Source organism: Sceloporus occidentalis, unplaced genomic scaffold (assembly GCF_023333645.1).
Source record: "Sceloporus occidentalis isolate IW3139 unplaced genomic scaffold, rSceOcc1.0.p SCAF_53, whole genome shotgun sequence".
Classification (NCBI taxonomy): Eukaryota; Metazoa; Chordata; class Lepidosauria; order Squamata; family Phrynosomatidae; genus Sceloporus; species Sceloporus occidentalis.
The window spans coordinates 4,006,973-4,029,181 of record NW_028317033.1 but is presented as its reverse complement, the minus strand read 5'-3'; the positions used below and the strand labels follow the sequence as shown (position 1 = coordinate 4,029,181).

The window sequence follows — 22,209 nt, the reverse complement described above, 5'->3', positions numbered from 1 at the left end:
AAATGTAGATAACAAGTAGATGTGGCATCATCAGAACCCAAAAATGCCATGTTTGCTATTATAGTTGTATAGAAGGCCACCCAGGGTTATGTTTCCGTCCTAGCAATAGAAGCAACATCTGGCTGGCCTTGTTGGACTGTCCTCCTAAGGTTTGTGTTTAGTATCGTACGTCACTCTTTTTTATTAAAGCTATTACTTACAGTGTTCTTAACGTGGATCTACTTTTCATTCTACAGGAAACCAATATCATTCTTAGTTTCTGATTTTGCATGTGATGATAAATGTTACACTGTCTGGGAAACAAGATGTTTATATAAATATGCACCATAGCACTAATCTGTCATAACAATAAACATAAGATCCAATCATGTGTGATCTGCTTTATGCGGGTTTTATATAGCTTTGAAAGAAAATGATAAAATACGTAACACTAAGCCAATCAATACTTCATGACCATCAGCTGCAATAACTTGGTCCATGATGATGTTTATGGCTTAGCACACATCTCTAGTTAAATATACACTTGATGATCCGCTTGGTTGAGCACACACTCCATCTGTTTCTTTGTTATAGCAGTAGGATGAATCTAGCAGACTTTGCCTCCGATAAACCACAAAAACTTTTGTCCTTGAGACTTGATGTGATTTTATACAACTTTCAGGCATGTTTTGATTAAAAGGAACTATTTTCATGGATGGTCTGTTTTGTGAAATAGATTTTTGAAGTACTTAATATTTCCATCTGCCCTCTTTGAACAATCTGGATGTCCAGAAGTGACATGAATATGTCTGACTGCAGCATTTCATTGATGTCACAAAGAGATGGTTACTCCAACTACTCTGAGATGGTGGGAAACCCTTCCCCCTCTTCCCTTCAAGATTGGATTATTTTCCCAGTTCATCTGAAAATTGAAATGCTTCTCATTCCTACCACTGCCTGTTTTGTTGCTGCCTTTTTTGTGACACCCTCCATTTTGTTTGCCATTTTTTCCAACTTCAGCATACGCCAAGAGACAAGGTTCTTACTCCTGGCCAATGCTTTGATTTGTGACCTAATATACCTTCTTCTTTACACCGCCACTTGCATTTGTAATGTGATGAGCCTGAAGATACCCAAACTTGCCTGTGCCTTTCTCCTCTTTTCCTTGGCTGTTACCTACTGTGGAGGAGTCCTCACTGCTGCCGGAATGGTTGTAGATACGTATCTGGCTATTCTGTGGCCACTGCACTATTTTTTGCTGCTCCCTCCACCAAGAACTAAAAAGCTCATTATGCTATTGTGGTTTTCCTCTTGCTTCTTCCCAGCAGTATTATTTTTGGTCTTGTACTTTACCCAGCATCCTGGACCCTGCCAACCTGATGTTTGTTCCTTGCCTCTAATTTTGGTAATGACATTACACGCGGATGAAACCATTAGACTATTTCATATTCTCTTTATTACATCTTTCCTTCTGTCCTTTGTGCTGATACTTTGCTTCTACATTGTTCTCTGTTTTAAAACAAGAGGAACTGGAATCTTTAAAGGTGTCTCCTCCAGAGCTACAGTCACTTTTATGATGCATCACATCATACTGGGTTTTTACCTTTTCCCACTTTTGCTTCTACTAGCAGAATCATTGTTATATATTAATAATAGGATCAGTTTTAGAACAGGATTATTGTTAACATTTATAATCTGCAATGTTTTGATTGTTTTACCAAAAGGAGTCTCCCCATACTTGTATGGTTTCAGATACAGAGAAATATATAAATCACTCAAGCTGTTTTGTAAATTTAAACGACATAGTTTAGTTGCACCAGCTAACAGGTATATTTAGATAATACAACATATTCGAGAGTAAAGATGGTATCTACACTGTATTTATGAATCCTCTTCCGCAGAAAACCAGAAACGAATAGAAAAACTGCAATATTCCAATGATCATGCAAGCTAATGAGAATGTTCCTAATTATGATATTTTATATATATAGAGATATATATATAGATATATATATACAATGAATGTCATATGCTTGATACATCTTCAAGGCTGAAATACTGAAATAGGGTCTGAAAATTGTGACTTCATAAGCCATTTTTGTTAATAAAGGGGCATTTTGGTGGATTTAGAGTAGATTTACCCTTATAAACATTCAATCTGATTGTATTCTTGGATAAATATAGGACATGTAGAAAAAGCAAACACATTTATGGTATGAAGAGGAAAAAAGACAAACCTGAAACTTTTTGCTGTCTTGCCTTATTTTGATTTTGCACAGATCTTTCGATTATTCTACCTATATTTACATTTACTGCTTCAATGTATATTTATGGTTTGACATTTCTTTCTTTCACTAAATAATAAACAAAATGTTTCGTTATGCTGTATTATTCAATTCGATTCGATTATGTGATATACTCGACAGATATGTGAAAACAAATAGCAAAATACTGTACATGGTTAAGCAAATCCTATATATATATATTGTGACAGAAAGCTGGGGATGATAATGGAGGGAATGTATATATCCCCTTATATTTTGCAGGGTGGTTACCCACAATAGTTTCTACTAGCCCCAGGGAGATGTCTTGTTAATAATGGAATTATTGATGTCTGTTATTTGTGTATTTTGGGTCCCCGGGGTGGAGCACTTGGAGAGTAGGGCGGGCCAGTGCTCCACTCCACATTTTGTGAGCAGCCGAAGACCAGGAGGTGGGAATGCAGTCCGGAGATTCCTGGATACTCTCCTAAGCACTCACCTGTTTCCACTAATTAATGGGAGAGGCAGAGATCATTTGGCTCCCTGAGAGAGAGGGGGAGAGAGCTGCCAAAATACTGAGTGCTGCCAATATTACATACAATTTTATTATTTTGTTTAGTTGGAACGGATAAGCCGTCCAACTGCAGTTAGTTTGGAGAACCCTGTATTAGTTAGTGCTCACAAGAGCAAGGATTTCTGTTTTGATTTATTTCTTTATTTTCTGTAATGCCTGTGGTGATAAAATAAAACAGGCCCAGCCTTTTATTTTTACCCTCCTCGTGTCTGAGCCGTCTCTGCAGCCTGGTAGACTGTGTGTGAGTGAAGATTCCCGGACAGAGTACCAAAGTGAAGGGTTATTGTGTCACAATATATATATATATATATATATATATATATATATATATATATATATCAAAATATATCACCTTACTACAGATCTACAGCTTTTTAACAGTTTTATATTGTTACTAGAATCTGTAAATCTGGAAAAATAGCAATATCATCTAACAGTGTCTATTTTCTTGCATAGTCAAGCCTAAACTCTTCTAAATTGAAAGATTGTGAGCAGGGCAATCTTTACCTAATGTACCGATTTGTCTTAGTCTCTTAATTCTAGTTTGCATATATACATTGTAAGAAGCGTTGCGTAATATGTTGGTGCCATATATAAATAAAAGATGAACATCATGATCTGAACCGTGAGATGTCTTATTACAACCAATACATTGTCCCCTAGTAATGATGATTCAAACACACCACATACAGGCAGTACCATGTAAATTGCAGGGCAATGCAGTATAAATGGAATAGTCTATTGTAACATTTCTCTGGTTGCTATGGAAATTGGACCATTTTTCACCAGAATCACTCTGTATGCATTAACACCTATTGTCTTTAAATGGTATCAAACTTTTTCAAATATTCCATGTTACCAGTAATCAGATTACATTACTCAGTCTAATATATTTATATATATTGTGACAAAACACTTTCTTCTTGTCCAGGGTGATTGTTTACCACACAGTCTTTTTGGGGTTTAAACAGACGCCATACAGCAGATTTCAATAAGTATAAAGTTTGTGAGCTTCATATTGCAGCAAACATACAGGTTAAATGAAAACTAATCAGAAAACAAAATCCTAGCTCTTTTGAGCACCAACTAAACAGTTTTAAAATCCTGACTACAATTGGGATGACTAATCCTGTTTGTTTTAACAAAGTCTTCTCAACACACAGCCAGCTCCGCGGCTCGTTCGTCCAAGAAAGGAAAGCTCTTCATTTTTGGATGTTTTTTGGACAAGTCTGCCTCTTGTTATTCAGCCTGTCTCATAAATTAGGACAGCATGAGAATTAAGCCAATACTGGACTGGATTATTATACCTACAACTGCCAAAAATATATGGAGTGGAGTAAGAGGCCCAACCTTTTCTCCTAATGCTCCACTCATGCCCCACAACGAAATTAGTAAAAAGATTTTTTAAGTTTTTGTTACACTTTTAACCTCCCTGGGGTTGTTGTACTCATGGTTTGAGGACAGGGCTCCGCACACGGTAAGTAGGGTGGACGTGTGTGTTGCTGGTCTATGTCAGAGTGTGTGTTAATTTGTGGTATTTGTGTGTGGCCGTGTGTGGTGTGGCTGCAGTTAATTCCTGCATTTAGGAGGCGGGGCTTTACTGATTCATTGGTCCACTGGTAGCTGTTGCTATGTAACAGAAGGCTGCAGCCATCTTTTATTATGCTAATTATCTGTAATTGTGCGAAGACATATGTAGGTTTTCACAGTTTAAAAAAGATGACACTTACAAATGAGTTAAAATCCTTAGTGTATGCAAAAGGTGCATACAGCATGTGCATAATGGCTGCATATGCACATAGACACACACTAACATATCCAGACACACAGACGCCAACATTAACACACTCCTGCACACACACACTAACACACGCACACAGAAATATAGTAAAACAGTAAAACATCCACCCAGACACTCACACTAACATAGCCAGATACTTAATACTAACACACATACAGCCAGACACACTAGCATACTGACACACAGAGTCACACGCAATAACATATCCACGCACACTAACATACTCAGACACATAGATACCCTTACACACACAGTAACATATCCACATACACCCACACTAACAAACACACACTAACATTCCTACACACACACACATTAACATACCCAGACACACACATAAGCAGACACTCACTAACATAGCCAGTCCCACATACACACTAACATATCCAGGCACACACTAACATATTCAGCGACAGTAACCAGACACATACACACACATAATCAGACACACACTTACATACTCAAACACAGACACACTAACATACCCAGTGACACAGGTATGTTTTCTCAGCTAGCCACCCCCCCCCCCCCGAGTTGCATATGCATGTACTACTACCTGGAATAAATTCCAATTTATATCTTATGGCTTTCAATGTTACATGACAATTGCTCCTCTTGTAAAATAAAATTATTAAGAACCATAAGATCTTAAGTTGGAGGCAATAACAAGAATTCTTACGGTAAAAAGTGTTATTTAGTTTGTTATAGTGAACTACTTCTTGTTCTGATCCTCACCAGTAATCAGTCGCTTTATGGCTACGCCACCTTCAGGATGCTGCAAGTACAGCACGACTACTTCACAGCGATGGTGAAACACAATGTTGGAGCTAAGGGTTTTTTCTAGGACACACATACACTTCAAATGTTGCTGACCAGCCATTGTAAAGTGCTGCCATACAGTATATGTAATCCAAAACACACAAAAAGAATCAGTACATGTTATCCATCCCACTTGCTGCAGAATATCACCTTCCATGTGAAATGTATATGCGTCCTGGAAAAAATTACTGATGAACAAGACCCCCTTTAGCCTCACACACAAGTATACCCTGCCCTCAACAAGAAAAAACAACATCCTACCTCATGCCCCCAAATGTCCCGATTTAGGCGGGACAGTCCCGATTTGGGGTTTCTGTCCCGCCTATCCCTTCTTCTGTCGCGCTTTGCAGGGGCAGAGGAAGGGTGAGGCCAGGGCCGGACTGGCCCACCGGGATACCGGGAAATTTCCCCGTGGGCCGGGCGGCCAGCAGACCAACATTCAAAACAGCCGCTGAGCGGCTGCGAGCGGGATTGAAAGCCATTTCCAGCCACTGGCCGTGCCTCAGCTCTTCGTCCCGCCCCTTTTAAGATGTGGGACGAATTGTTGAGGCATGGCCATTGGGCAGCGCGGTGCATGCACGCCAGCCCCTTTAATTTCATGAACGCCGGCATCCACCCGCTGCCACCACTAGGGAGTCAGAAGCAGTGGTAAGTCGGGGGGAAGTGTTATATGGGGGGCATAAGGCTTTTCTGGAGGCAGAGTGCCCCATGATATGCCTTTTAATCCTCTTTATGCCACTCTGCCTCCAGAAATGCCTTTTAACCCCCTTTATGCCACTCTGCCTCCAGAAATGCCTTTTGATCCCCTTTATGCCACTCTGCCTCCAGAAATGCCTTATACCCTCCCTATATGCAACTCTGTCCCATGATATGCCTTTTAACCCCCTATATGCCAGAGGGAGGCTATTGAGGGGAGAGGAAGTTCCCTGTGCTTCCAGGGCAAAGAGGGGCCCTGAAGAAGCTCCTCTAGCGAAGTGTGGCAAACCTGCCTTATCTGTGTGTGCTGACTGGGACAGAGGTGATTCCAGAGCCTGTCTTAGCTGGGTCGGGTGAGAAGCTGAGTAGGCTGGCCAGACTGGGTCAGATGAAGTAAAGCCAGAGAGAGCTCCAATTGGGAACTAGGATTTCCTTTTATAATCTTGATTTGGATGTTTTTGATTTGCATATAAATAACACAGTATTCAGCATATCAGTGTTTCCGAGCCTTATTGCCCTAGAGGACCGTGTTTAAGTTGCCTAAAAAAGTAATTTATGGACCTCAACTAACAGGGTTGGTCAGGGAAATCTTGTTCTAACATTTCTCTTCCTTTGAAATGAACTTACCTCCATTATTTTTTATCACACCTCTCTTTATATTATTTTTCTACAAATTATACATAGTGAGTTCCTTTAATCTTTTCTTTAGACTTTCCTTATATAATTGTGGGGATGTACACTCACTGGCCACTTTATTGGGTACACCTGTTCAATTGCTTGTTAACACAAATAGGTAATCATCCAATCACATGGTCAATCACATGGCAGCAACTCAATGCATTTAGGCTTGTAGACGTGGTCAAGACAACTTGCCGAAAGTAAATCGAGCATCATAATGGAGAAGAAAGGGGATTTAAGTGAATGGTTTCGAAGAAAAGGGACAATATCCAGTGTGTGGATGAATTGGCAGACTGGTTCGATATGACAGAAAGACAACATTAACTCAAATAACCACTCGTTACAATCAAGGTATGCAGAATACAATCTCTGAACGCACAACACATCAAACCTTAAAGCAGATGGGCTACAGCAGCAGAAGACCACACCGAGTGCCACTCCTGTCAGCTAAGAACAGGAAATTGAGGCTTCAATTCTCACAGGCTCACCAAAATTGGACAATGGAAGACTGGAAGAACGTTGCCTGGTCTGATGAGTCTCAATTCCAGCTGCAACATTCAGATGGCAGGGTCTGACTTTGGCATAAACAACATGAAAGCATGGATCCATCCTGCCTTGTATCAACGGTTCAGGCTGGTGGTGTAATGGTGTAAGGGACATTTTCTTGGCACACTTTGGGCCCCTTAGTACCAATTGAGCATCGTTTAAACGCAACAGCCTACCTGAGTATTGTTGCTGACCATGTCCATCCTTTTATGACCACAGTGTACCCATCTTCTGATGGCTACTTCCTGCAGGATAATGCACCATGTGACAATGGTCACATAATCTCAAACTGGTTTCTTATACATGACAATGAGTTCACTGTACAACAATGGCCTCCACAGACACCAGATCTCAAGCCAATAGAGCACCTTCGGGATGTGGTGGAACGGGAGATTCACATCATGGATGTGCAGCCAACAAATCTGCAGCAACTGCGTGATGCCATCATGTCCATATGGACCAAAATCTCTGAGGAATGTTTCCAGCACCTTGTAGAAAGTATGCCACGAAGAATGAAGGCAGTTCTGAAGGCAGTTCTGATCATGTGATTTCATTTTTAGCTGCCTCTCTTCTGCCTTTTACTGACATCTCTCGCATGTTTAGGTTAAATAATCTAAAGATTTAATTTGTAAATAATTGTGACATCTTTTTGTCATTTCCCATTAGTCATGTCCCACCCATAACGGTTTAGGACCAGGTGATAATCTAAATATAGCAGCCATTTAACAAGTAATATAAACCAGTGTTAATGAAACATATTCTGCAAATGCCAATAGTGGCAGTTACTGTAAGCAGGGGCGTACCTAGAGTATTTGGCACCTGGGGCGGATCCTGTATGTGGCAACCCCCCCTACACACACACACACACTTTAAAACTGCATAGCTTCTACCGTTATATACCGGCGCAGACACTGAAATTGGTACAGCATTACTGTTATCATTATATACTGAGGCAGACATTGACGGTGGTACAGCATAACACTTATCACTATATACTGAGGTAGAAATTGACGGTGGTACAGCATAACACCTATCACTATATACTGAGGCAGAAATTGACGGTGGTACAGTATAACACCTATCACTATATACTGAGGCAGACATTGACGGTTGTACAGCATAACACCTACCACTATATACTGAGGCAGACAATGACGGTGGTACAGCATAACACCTATCACTATATACTGAAGCACACATTGACGGTGGTGACAATAGTGCAGCATAACTCCTATCACTATATACTAAGCCTAACATTGATGTGGTGTAGGCCTACCACTTCATTAGTAGTAGGGATGCACCGAAACGAATTCTGGACTGAAACCGAAAATGCAGCATTTACCTGGCCGAAACCGAATATGACCCCCCCACACCATAAAAAAAATCTAACACTTTTATTTAAAGTAAGTAACACACCAAAATAGGACAAAACAATTAAATAACAATATGAATATATATATATATATATATATGATTGTTAACAGCAATCACATTCCTATCATGCCCAGGCATACCCAGATTCCAGGATTTACTCGCAGACTTGGCATGATAGGAGTATGATTGCCCTATCTACCCCTTCTCACTCCCTTCTGCACTATCTACCCCTTCTCACTCCCTTCTCCCTATCTACCCCCTATCCCCCCGTCTCACTCCCTTCTCCCTATCAACCCCCTCCTAACTATCTACCCTCTGCCCCTTTGAAGTTCATTTACCTTTCAGGAGTCCTGCGGTGGGGGTGCAAGGCCTCTATCTCCCAGCTCTGCCACTGTATGGAACAGTATAGAGTGATGGGAGTTATGATGTACTTTAGAGCATAATTATATAATGAAAAATACATTTGACATGTTACAGCATAACACCCATCACTCTCACACATTTACCAATCCACACTTACCAATCCACATTTACCAATCCACACTTACCAATCCACACATACCAATCCACACATACCAATCCACATATACCAATCCACACATACTAATCCACTCTCACTGTCACTCTCACTGTCACTGAATGCTTTCCTACCTTTCCTCTTTTCTCCTTACAGCTCCTTTTCCTCCTCTTCGCTCCTCTTCATCAGTTCTTCTGTCTTCTTCCGGTTCAGAGGACAACAGCAGCTGTTGCCGCGCGGATCGCAAGGGAGCGGTATCGGAGGTCTTTAACAGACCTCCGGCTCCCTTGAGTGATTTTAAGCCGGGTTCAAGGGAGATCCTTGAACCGGCTGAAAATGACTCGAGGGAGCCGGAGGTCTGTTAAAGACCTCCGATACCGCTCCCTTGAGAGCCTGCTCCTCCAGCAGCTGACATTACTGTCCGTCTCTGGAGGGGTGCCGGCAAGTTGACACCCCCCTGATGAGCGGCACCCGGTGCGGACCGCCCCCCCCCCCACCCCCCGCTAGGTACGCTACTGACTGTAAGTATCTTGCTGCTCAGCAACATGTTTTTTCCGGTCTTTGTATTTAGTATCTGCTAAGTGATCTGTGTGCATAATGAATGAAGATCTCTTCTACGTCACATTACTTTTTTACACTGATATAAATGAGACAGTGATGTCCGCAGGGCCACTAGGTACTAGTTATATGGTGTTTAGCCAACCTCATTAATGGTACTCAGGGCAACCCCTGCCTTTGTCTGTGGCTAGTCCTGGCCTCCCACACCTAGCTACACCAAACCTGTCCTTGCCCCAAGCAAAGCCACTCATTCAGTAGAGCACCATATAACCTGCTGCATGTTTCGGCTACTTTCTACTACTTTCTACTCTCTGTTCCATAGTCCAGACACACCCTGTAAAGTTTGATTTGTATGCTATATTATTCAGAATTACTATATATAATAATTTTGTATGATGAAGGGATGTAGAAAATTGATGTCATTTGTTTTTGATGTCATTTGTTTTGAAATAAATAGAGTTAAAAAAAGAACGAAATTGGATTTAATAGAATTAGATAAAGAAATATTCTTAAAAAAATGATTTAAAAAATATGATATAAAAATGATATTAAAAAATATTTATCAAATGAAGATTTCAACGAAATTTGATATCATGATCTTCTTTATTCTGACATACCCCGACCTTTAAAAAAAAATGTAATCTAAATGAATGATGCATTTGGCATATGTCTCGACCAAAATGTCAAGAAAATGCATTTCCCATGTAGAAGGCCCAGCAAAGGGTGCTAGGGAGCACGTACTAGTGCTGTATCCTAGAAGAAGCAGAGTAAACTATGCTCCTTTGCAGATGACATTAGTGTTTTGCATCATAAAAGGTGTATCTTATCTTTTGCTAAAAATAGTAGGTTAAAATAGTGATTGAAAATCATATATTAGCTGGTACTCTGCATTCTTCTTAGTATTTTCTTCAGCAAAAGATATATGCAATAACTTAAAAACATATTTTAGCAGGTTCCAGTGGCGTCTCCAGCTTTCATATTTAGGGGGGCACATGGGGGGCCAGGGACCAAAGTAGGGGGGCCAATTATAAAACGGCACATATACACTATATATATATATACATACACACGTTAGACGTGCATTTTTAACTACATAATAGTAAAGACCGTGATTGAAATATGGCAGTTATTTTTCATTCTTTAATATTAGCCCCTGCTGACAATATATATAAATATTAGACCCTGCTGCCAATATATAGAAATATTACACCGTGCTTCCTATATATATTAATATTAGACGCTGCTGCCAATATATATAAATATTAAACACTGCTGTCAATATATAAATAAATATTAGAACCTGCTGCCAATATATTTTATGGTGAAAAAATTGGACCCTACCCAAGCAACGCTTCCTTGCATGCAATCACTCCCTCCGCTACCACACCCAAAAAAATATATTTGCCACACTGACTGCAGATCAGAGGAAGACCGTGAGAGTCAGTACTTCTGACTGCACCGTGACATTGAGAGGTCCTCTCCCCTGTAATCATCCCCAGAGTCCCTTTGTCCCCTCATTCACTAAACCATACCGCTCTTTTACTTACACCCTGTAGTTCAGGTCTAGATCAAATAAACAACACATGGAAACAGCACATGCAAATGAATGAGATAAAAAAAAACTTGTATTTGCAGGGGTACATAAATAATGTATGGAAACATAGCATTGCAGGTATAAACCAACAGAACACACAAACCCAGCATTGCAGGTATATACCAACTGGAAATCACATGTATACTCAGCACTGAAGGTATAGATCAAATAAACAACACATGGAAACAGCACTCCAGGTATTGATCAACTGAATAAGACATACAAATCCTATATTTGCAGGTAAACATAAATAATGTATGGAAATATAGCCGATACAGATCAACAGAATAACACAAAACCCAGCTTTGCAGGTATATATCAATTGGAAATTACATATAAACTCTGCATTAAAAGGTATAGATAAACCCCCCTAAATTACAGGCATAGATCACTGGTCACACACCCCAAAGCCAACCCTGGAGTCCACATTGCCCACATAGAACCTGACCAGCACCCAAATTACACGTACATAGGACATGCCATCTTTGTCGCCAAACAGCCCAGCATGAGTCAACATTGTCCCCAAACAGCTGAACGTACGCCATGTTTGCCCCATAAACACACTATCTGTGCCATCTTTGTCCCCATTGCCTAAACACCCTGCTTATACAATCTTTGCTTTTTTGACAAATCAATAATACACCTATGATTCACAAACACCTTTACAGTCACTCACTAATTCACACAAGTATTTATTCTTTCACACAAATTATTTACACATATTCATTAATGCATCCACACATTAATCCATTCATTCTCTCTCTCATTCTGACTCTTTATTTCAATATTCTTGCCACCCTCCTATCTACCCCCTCTCCCTCGCTATCTACCCTATCTAACCCCTCTCTCTCCCTCCCTCCCTACCGCCTCTCCCTCCTTATCTACCCCCCTCTCCCTCCCTATCTACCCTATATACCCCCTCTCCCTCCCTATCTATCCTATCTACCCCCTCTCCCTCCGAATCTATCCTATCTACCCTATCTAACTCCTCTCCATCCCTACCCTATCTAACCCCTCTCCCTCCCTACCCTATCTAACCCCTCTCCCTCCCTCCCTACCACCTCTCCCTCCCAATCTATCCTAGCTACCCCCTCTCCCTCCCAATCTATCCTATCTACCCCTTCTCCCTCCCAATCTATCCTATCTACCCCCTCTCCTTCCCAATCTATCCTATCTACCCCTCTCCTTCCCAATCTATCCTATCTACCCCCTCTCCCTCCCAATCTATACTATCTACCCCCTCTCCCTCCCAATCAATCCTATCTCTCCCCTCTCCCTCCCAATCAATCCTATCTCTCCCCTCTCCCTCCCAATCTATCCTATCTATCCCCTCTCCCTCCCAATCTATCCTATCTATCCCCTCTCCCTCCCAATCTACCTCTTCTTACTCTCTAACCCCCTCCTAACTTTCTACCCTCTCCCCCCTTCGAAGTTCACTTACCTTGGGGTTGTAGAAGTCCAGCGGTGCGATCGCGAAGTCCCTGTCTCCCTGGTTCTGCCGCAGTGTGCGCGGCTTCACTGTTGAGCGCCGGATATGACATCATATACCGGCGCTCAACTTGAAATGCTGGCACTGCGACCAAGGCAGAGGCCTCGCGGAGAAGCGTGAGAGGCGCCGAACGGTTTCTGAAAACTTATTCCTCAGCGACCGTTCGGCGCCTCTCTCTCTCCTCCGCGTCTATTAAAAAAAAAAAAAAAAAGACGGCGTTTCAATTGGGGGGGCACACGGGGGGGCACAGCATGATGTAGGGGGGCCATGGCCCCCTCTGGCCCCCCCCTGCCGACGCCACTGGCAGGTTCTAATATGGACAACAGGTATCCAAACAGTACAGTAAACCAGAACAGGTTTAGTTTGCCAGCGACTTAAATAAGTGTTTTGCTTACTTCAGTAAAAGTTCATATTAAGTACGGGAGATATTCTGTCCAAAATCCTGAAAAGTTTTAAAGAACATTTGCCAATTAACCCACGTATTAACGTTTGCAGATCAAAATGAGCAATGTACATGTATTTGAAACCCACCATATCTGTATCCCATGCCAGAAGTCATCATAACTTCTAGTTCATCACGGTTCGCACGATTATTCCTCTGTGTTATCTCTGCCCTTTGTTAAGCTGTTGATTGTTATTACCGTATTGGTCCAATTATAGGCCACACTTTTTACCCCCACTTTAAATGTTTAAAGTGGGGGTGCAGCCTATAATCGGGGTTTAGCGCAGGGATGCACAAATTGGTATTGCCCGACAAGCAGTTCCGGGCCCGGGCAGGTTTTTTTTTCCTCTTCATTTAGCCCTGCTTCGGGCAAGCAGCAGGGTTAGGATCCAGATACCCCCCACAATGCTGTAGGGGACCTGGTTCCTCCTCTCTGGCAGCCAGTGGACGTCTATGCGATGGAGGAGCGCTGGCGTGACATGACCTTCTAGCGCTCTGTCATAGAAACCCCATCAGAAAGCGCGGGCAGCAGCAGAGGTTGTCTATGCGCATTGCACAGATGGGCAAGTCTAGGGAGGCATTGGTAAGTCTGGGGTGGGACAGAGTGGCATATCAGGGGGCATAAAGCATATCTGGGGAGCAGAGTGGCATATGTGGGGATATAAGGCATATTTGGGGGCAGAGTGGCACATCTATAAGTAAGGTGCATTATGAATTAAGGGGGGACCTTAAAATGGCTGTTTGTTTTCCAAATGTCTGTATATAACATATGCCGTCAAAAGCAGGACTAACTGTATAATAGATACCAAAAATGTTAAAATATATGTATTCCTGTTCATTAGGTAAAATATTTTTTTTTTACCATTCCACTAATGTGTATTTTTTCTTTAAAATAGCACCAAACTTTAAGGGTGATGAAGGAGAAGGGAGATAATTACAGATGAATTAATAATGCTAGTGTGGCACCCAATGCCAGAGACCTTAGCTACTCTGAGCTAAAATTACAAACTAAATATCTCCCACAGTCACAATGATTGGCAAACACAAAGCACAAATTATATGTACTAAAAGCTGTGATAAAGACAGTTCGTATTTATCAGATAATGGTTTTCCACCATCATATTACTTTCAATAATTTAATACAATGCACAATTGTAAGAAAATCCCCAAAAAGTCAACAGGAAATGCTGTTTTATTCATTGTTTTAGCTTAACATCATAAAAAGGTTAACATGTTTCAACCCTTTATGTAAGTGAATTTATGATCTACAGAACTCTGTGGAAAGGTAGCTGACTTTATTGCGAGCAAGCCAAAGTCTGAGCGAGGCCGATATTTCTCTGTATCGTAGTCCATACAATAAGGGGGACAGCGCTCTTGGCATCATCATTATGACAGCATTGTTGAAAGCCGACATCCACATTCTCACCTCTATTGCAATCACATTGTTCTTAAACATCATGATTTCTGCAGACAGAACACAGGCAGGTACAATATACAGGCAGAGCAAAATAGAATGCGTCAATAAAGTAACTTTGGCTCTTGAAAACCGGCTCACCCAAATCCCAGATTCCTTAGTCATTTGGTATACCTTTATGTAAAAATAGGTAATCATGATAGAACAGAGGACCAAGAAGAATAAAGCCAAGGCACATACAACCGTAACCAGATAATTTTTCCTCTCATCTGGACCATAATACAACATAAGACACATATTTTGTTTCTTAAGTGGGTTCCCATCAAACGTCTCACTTAGTAAAAATGCAGCCAAGGGAAAAATAAAGGAAAACGTCCATATTGCCAACAGCACCTTCCTCGTCCTCGACAAAGATAGGAGAACATGATAATGAAGTGGAAAGCAAATAGCAATATATGTGTCTATCACCATTGCAGTAAAGGTCAGAACGCAGCTAGAATAGGCTGCAAATGAAAAGACAATTATTGTGAAACATGTTATCCGGTGTATATACCAGCGGATAACATTACATGTGGAAATTACTGTGTTGAACAGGAGAAAGATGAGGTCTGAGATCATCACGTTAGCAAGAAGCTGGTACCTTGTTTCTTTCCTTAGGTTGTGTTTCAATAAAATAGTCAATAGAATTGGTGGGTTCATCAACACGGTGGCAATGCTGCATAAGGCTGAAGGGATTAAAAACATCCAAAGGTCTGAGGCGGTAGAAGGAAAACATTGAACATTTCCTTGCCCTGTGTCATTGCCTGAAGTATTCGTTGATGGCAGCACAGTTGGTTGATTTGAGCAGTTGATGATGTCCACAAGCATTTTCACTTAACTGGTTAGTGCTCCATTGGTGAAATGGTTGCTTATCTTATGTAGAAAGCATCTCTACAAGATTCTAAAGCATGCTACATTGGGGGTCTTTCCATTTTGATGAGTGGTCTGTAGAAGCAGAATTGATATTGTTAATAAGAAATTATGTTTAAAGCTTGAGTGTCCCAGATGCTTTTATCCTAAGATCACATGGACACACTACAGGCACAAATGTCCTTTAGCAATGAAGATTTAAACTATAATGATAATATTGTGAAGAAGATATTAAACCAACATTTTGTATGTTGGCTAATGAAATATATATCCTAATTGTACATCATTTATGCAAGGTGCGGACCATGGCTGTGGAAGTACATGTAGCAGTTCTGAGAAATATGGAAACCCTAGCCAGCCTCTTGTATTTACACTTTTTACAAAGTAACCTTATCCTGCAACAACTTAGACACATATGTCTTTTCTACAATGTTTTCATTAAATGCTTGCAGTCAACAATAGCACTGATTTTAGTGACTCAGAAGCCAGTGTCTGAAGAAGTGGTCAATGACCCAAGATCACTGTACCTGGTGGCCTTGTGGGGAGTGTAATACATCATAGGAGTGGGGCAATATAATGAACATATCTTTTTAGTACTACCATCTCACATTTTGTGGTATCTGAAAATATATTTGTGTCTTAATGAACAGGTATATCTAAGGTCTATATTTTTTAGGATTGACCAAAAGTCATGCCAGTGTGATTGTCCAAGTCAAAAAAATGCAATCTTTCCCATAAACAAATGCATACACTTTCATACACATAATATATGTATGTCTGCATGCTAGTGAATTGTTCCAAAGCTGGCAATTGCCATTTGAAATTGAAGAACCTTTCCTAATAATTGTCACCTTAGAGATTCTAGATTAAATATAGGTTACAAACAAAGCAAAATATATGTTACTAATTTGAAAGGCTCTGTAGAGCATTGATGATGTGGGCAAAATTCCAGGGACACCATTGTAATACCATGACTAGTGCTGGTGGCATAGATAAGAGGGCCTAACACTTTTAAAGCTTTCAGAATATCAATGCTACCATTCATAGCAATATCACTGCTATCAAACAAACAAGATATGTTACAGTTAATGTATACAGTAATGGAATAGCTTTATATTGAGAATACCAGTAATTGTTAGCCCCACTTACTGTTCATTGGAGTCTTGCCTGACTCAAGGCTTGAATGTAGGATCTCACATCTGCATATTTCCCTGTTTTGCCTGATGTTTGACAAGACATGCATCTGACCCATTTGTTGCAGTTCTTGCCCTCTCACCTGAGTAGCTGACTGCCCGCAGGGTACTTCCACCAGCAGGAACTGATTGCTGATAACCTGCCCCTGTCATCTGTTCAGCTATAAGCCTGCTCTGGCCTTTGTTCCTGGCTCAGTGGCATTTTGTCTGTTGAGCTTGCTATTTGATCCGATGTTTGGTATTGATAGTGTTTGACTATGCTTTTGGTTTATCCTTTGGTACTATGTCTGAGGACCTGTCCCCTTGCCTACTCCCACATGGGTGATTTGTGTCCATCCTTGCTAATGTTGAATTCCACAACTAAATTGTGTCCCTGTGTGGGATCAATGACTGGAACATAGGTGTTTTGGCCATTCTGTCTTACAGGCCTCATTAGGCAATAAAAGAGCCAACCCAGCTGTGTTTATATACTTCAAGAAGGGCTGAAATGGCCCTGCATAATGCATAGTTAATTCAATGAGACTTCTTGACCTTCATCTCAGTTAGGACCTTCCTTAAAAAATGAGGCCATTGACTTACATGTTTCAACTCACCCTAAAGTCAAAGCTTTTTTTAAAAAAATTAATCAATGGTGACTTTAGGTTTCTGTACGATGAAACTAGATTTAATCAAAACCTCTTCTTACCTTGACAGATATATAACCTTTGGATAGATGCATAATGATTTTATACCAATCTTAACTTAAGTCAAGATCTCTTTAGTGAATTATTTTTAAACTTGCAGCAATGAGGTTTGAAAAATAATCTTTGTTTCTATGATGCAGATCCCCCCACGTAAATATTAGCATTCAGTATAGCAAATAACCATCATATAGAATTAACAGTAAACTGAGCTCTGACAAAGCAAAACAGCGTTAGTTATCAATGATCCGTAGTGTTTAACATGAGATTAAACTTTGATCTGAGCTCCTTAACTCTCTAACTGAGTGCATGTACCATAATCCGATCAATTCCATATGTTGATTTGGACACAGTTCAATCAAGGACAATAAGAATTAATATAAAAAAAATTCTGTAAGGTTAAAAAAGAATAACATACAAATCATACTAATGTGAGATACAGTATTTGTATATGTATGTATGTATATATATATATATATATATATATATATATATATATATATATATATATATATATATATAAACATGTATGCACACAAAATCAAACATTGTGAGAACATTCAGCTAATAAGATGTTGTTTTTCCTTGCTTTAAATTCTACATAGATTTTTATCTAGAGAAATAGATTATATATTATCTACCAGCAATGATGAGAAGTAAAGCAAGAATCCCACTTACCTTGTGGTTTTTACTTTTAGTTTTTCTCTTCATAAATGTTTAAGTAGTAAAAAATAATACTCAATTATTTTAAAGCTTTTGAAACGATATTGTCTGTATGAAGCATTGGACTCATCTGCACTACCTTATGGAAAATCATTTTCCCTGTGCTTTTTCAATATGTAATGAATTGGTTATCAGCAGATAACGGTTTGTTGACTCAATTCGTTGACTAATATGGTTATAGCCCACATTCATGCAGTACCCTGGGAAGACTGCCCCTGGTTACTTGTGTTTCATTAAGTCGTTCAGTTAGTACTTGAAACACATTCATTCTAACATAACAATCCATATATACTGTTGTTTGTGATACCTGCATTTCCCAGTATATGTTGTAATCATTGTGTGCTCTTGTGTGCTACCCTTTCCATCAGCCACATGTCCTGCCTCCAGACTTGTATAGCCCGGACACCATCCCTGTATGGTGTCCCTATAGCCCGGACACCATCGGCCTGACCACAGCACTATCATATGGTGGTGGGGATGCCAACCTGGGGTGGTCCGGGGAGGAGCCGCCTGTACATTCCCCGCCGACGGGACTTCCAGGAGAGCGGGGGTTAGCCGGCGCGGTTATGGAACCGCCCGTCTATCTCGCGTCTCGTCCTAGCGGAACTTTGAACTGCTGCCACTCAGGGTCCCTGCGATTTGACAGGATATCCTCAGGACCCCGAGCTATCTATCGGTAACCCGTGATCGCTTCCGCTTATTCGGGATCACCCCGAAAACGATGGTTGAAAGCTGTACTGAGACCACGTCCTGCTCCACCTTGTATCTCTGGCTGTTGTCCTCGGTTTCTGTAATTCCTGTTACTGACCCCAGCCTGTGAACACACTTATCATCTACCAGACACCTCAGCTTACCTTCATTGATGATGTGGATCATCAATGACCCCATTTCTACTTACTGTGATGGGTTAAGTCAATTGCGCCTCTTCAATTTGGGTATCTCAGTGTCAATTTCAATAGAGAAATAGATTATATATTATCTACCAGGAATGATGAGAAGTAAAGCAAGATTCCCACTTACCTTGTGTTTTTTACTTTTAGTTTTTCTCTTCATAAATGTGTAAGTTGTAAAAAATAATACACAATTGTTTTAAAGCTTTTGAAACGACATTGTCTGTATGAAGCATTTGACTCATCTGCACTACCTTATAAATAAGTGTTCCCAACTCTCCTTGCTACAAACCAGGTAGGACTCAACAGCTATATTCTGAAAAATGAAAAGCTTTTGTTACCATAAGCATGCAGAAACATTGGCTAGGTAGTGTTCAAAGTTCACTCGACTGAGGTAGAGCTGTTCTTATCCTGTACTGAAGAGCTCTTAAAAAAAGAATTGGATTTAACTCTGTGGGACCTCATTGGCCCGGAGGCGATGGTCTCCTACTCTGAGTGAGGGTATGATCACAAGCATGTACAAACAGAAAGTCAAGAGATGTGACTTAAAGAACTGGTGTCCCACCTTAACTGCATAGCGACCTAAGGACACATTTGCTTTTCATCTGTTGTATAATATTCCATACATGCAGGAACTTCGGCAAAGGTCAAGTCAAAGACCATGCTCTTCAGGCATTGTGGCTTCTAACCCTCTTTGCCTTAGCAAGATATTTGGGTCTGGTTTGGAAAGCTGAGAGTCAAGACTGAATAAAATAAAACAAAGTACTTACCACTGAGGAAAAACTTGTGGTTCTGTGCAAAGATATTTTCCCTGCTCCAGGAGGGGAAACTCTTAACATCCATTCAGGCATTCAAATCTCTTTAAATACTGCTCAGTATGAAGCCTTCACTGTAAGGCGTTTCTGTCCGTGATCTAGTTCTGTCCAGTGGACAGCAAAAAAACCAGTGAATTTACCGATTCACATGCGGGAAGAAAGACTGGGCTGAAAATGCGAAATAGCCTCTAATATGCTTTAGGAAATGTCAGTTTGACATTACAGTCATATACAGTATATAATATACAATGTTGAATTTCTGCAATAAAATATGATGCTTGTTTTTGCACAGTACAATTTATTTTGGGTATATAGGTTAATTACCAATCTACAGAAGGGAAAGCAGTAATCTAACTCTTGTAGAGGAGATGTCGCAGATTCATAACAGAAATCATTGTTTAAACATTGTTGTCTAGCAACACAGAAACAATAGCCAGAACATATACATAAGATAGAGAAAATATGTGCAGGAAGATAGCAGAACATATATTGTTTATTATATAGATAGATTCTCTGCCTCAATAACCCAATCCTGACTCAATAACCCAATCCCTCCAAAACACAACTAACAATTTCCCCTCCTTCCAAATCCATCCCAATGTCTAAATCCTCCATTACCAACCTATTAACCAAGCCCAATGTATTGGGTCATCGCTGTCTCTGCTATATTCTGAATTCCTTATATTTAACTTCAAACCATCTTCACCTGAAGAACCATGTCCACATTAAATCATGCCATTAGCCTAGTACATTAGCGCAGTACACTATGCATGATTAGAAAAATTATGCAAATGGGCCCAAAATAATTTGGTTTGGCTGAAAATACGGGGGCATTTTTAATTCAGGAAACAAATTAATTGCCCAGGCCCCATGTGCACTTTCTCTCTCATGCTCTCGAAATGTTTTTCTAGCTTCTCTGCCAACCACTTTCACTTCTGCCGATCACTTCCACATCTTCTTCTTCATCTTTTATCTTCTCTCTTCTGTTCTATATTCGTCTGCATCTCCAACCAGGGGAGAGGGCATCACCGAAAACACTGCAATTTTGCCCTAACATGAACTCAGGACAATATAGTGGTGCCTCCCATGACATCATCTCCCCAATCCTCCAATCAGGAGAGAGGATGTCAATGGCCATATTGCTCTCAGTTCACACAGTCATTTTGCCCTCACTTGAACTGAGGGGAAAAATGATGACGAATCGAGGATTGGGGAGAAGACATCACAGGGCAAAATGACAGCACCTTAGGTGACGTCCTCTCCCCCAATTGGAAGATCGATGAGAGGACGTCACTGCAAGTGATGCCATTTTGAGGGAAGTTCCCACTGGGTTATGGCTGCAGAGTTTAAGGGGGTATAGGAGGTTGAATGAGTGGGTGAGTAAATGAATTAATGTGTAAGTATTTGGGGGAAGAAGAAGGACAGGCAGGCTGTTAGGGGGCAGAGGTGGCACAGACAGGCTGTTAAAGTGACAGAGGTAGCACAAGCAGGCTGTTTAAAGGGCAAAGATGGCACAAACAGTCTGTTTTGAGGGGAAGAGGTGGTGCAGGCAGGCTGTTTAGGTGACAGAGGTGTCAAAGGTGTGCAGTTTAGTGGGCAGAGGTAACACAGGCAGGCAGTTCAAGGGTCAAAAGTGACACAGGCAGGCTACTTGGGGGCACATACATGCTGTTTAGAGACAGAGATGGCACAGACATTGCAGAGCAAAGATTGCACAGACATTTTTGGGGGAACCTATGGCACAGGCAAGCTGTTTGGGTGCAAAGGTGGCACAGACAAGCTGTTTGGGGGCAAGAGTAGCACAGTGGGACATGTTGCTTGTGAAGTTGGGTTGCCCTGGGACAATTTTCACACCAGGGCCCTGTGGTTTATGGTATGTGGGAACATGAGCTCAACCACGCAATAAACTGGGCTGGTGTCCAAATATTTCCAGAGCTGCTTTTCATTCCCAACCCTGGGAGAGAATGGCTAAAGGGCACACCTTGCCACCTATAAACACTATGTAGATGGCTTACTTTTTATATAGGATGGCCCTACAACACAATTAGAAGGTTTGTTTTTATTATAGTTACATGGCAATCAAAGGGGGATAAAATTAGCAATGAATTATAGTGTTAAAACAGGTAGATTCCCTTGATAAAAGCAACCATGTAGTTGAAATCAGTGGATGTAAACAGTTATATCAGTTGTTATTATAGCTGTCACTTCACCACGTGGCTGAAGAAGGCACCTAAAAGTCAATTTTTATGGATGAGGA

General features: G+C 40.8%; 1 protein-coding gene across 1 annotated transcript; it reads left to right on the top strand.

The window, feature by feature from the left end:
- The first annotated feature begins 778 nt into the window (after positions 1 to 778).
- On the top strand, positions 779 to 1,816 carry LOC149288237 (putative G protein-coupled receptor 148). Its single transcript, XM_089491984.1, has one exon. The coding sequence runs from the start codon at positions 779 to 781 to the stop codon at positions 1,814 to 1,816; it is 1,038 nt and encodes a 345-aa protein (XP_089348110.1).
- Positions 1,817 to 22,209: the final 20,393 nt, after the last annotated feature.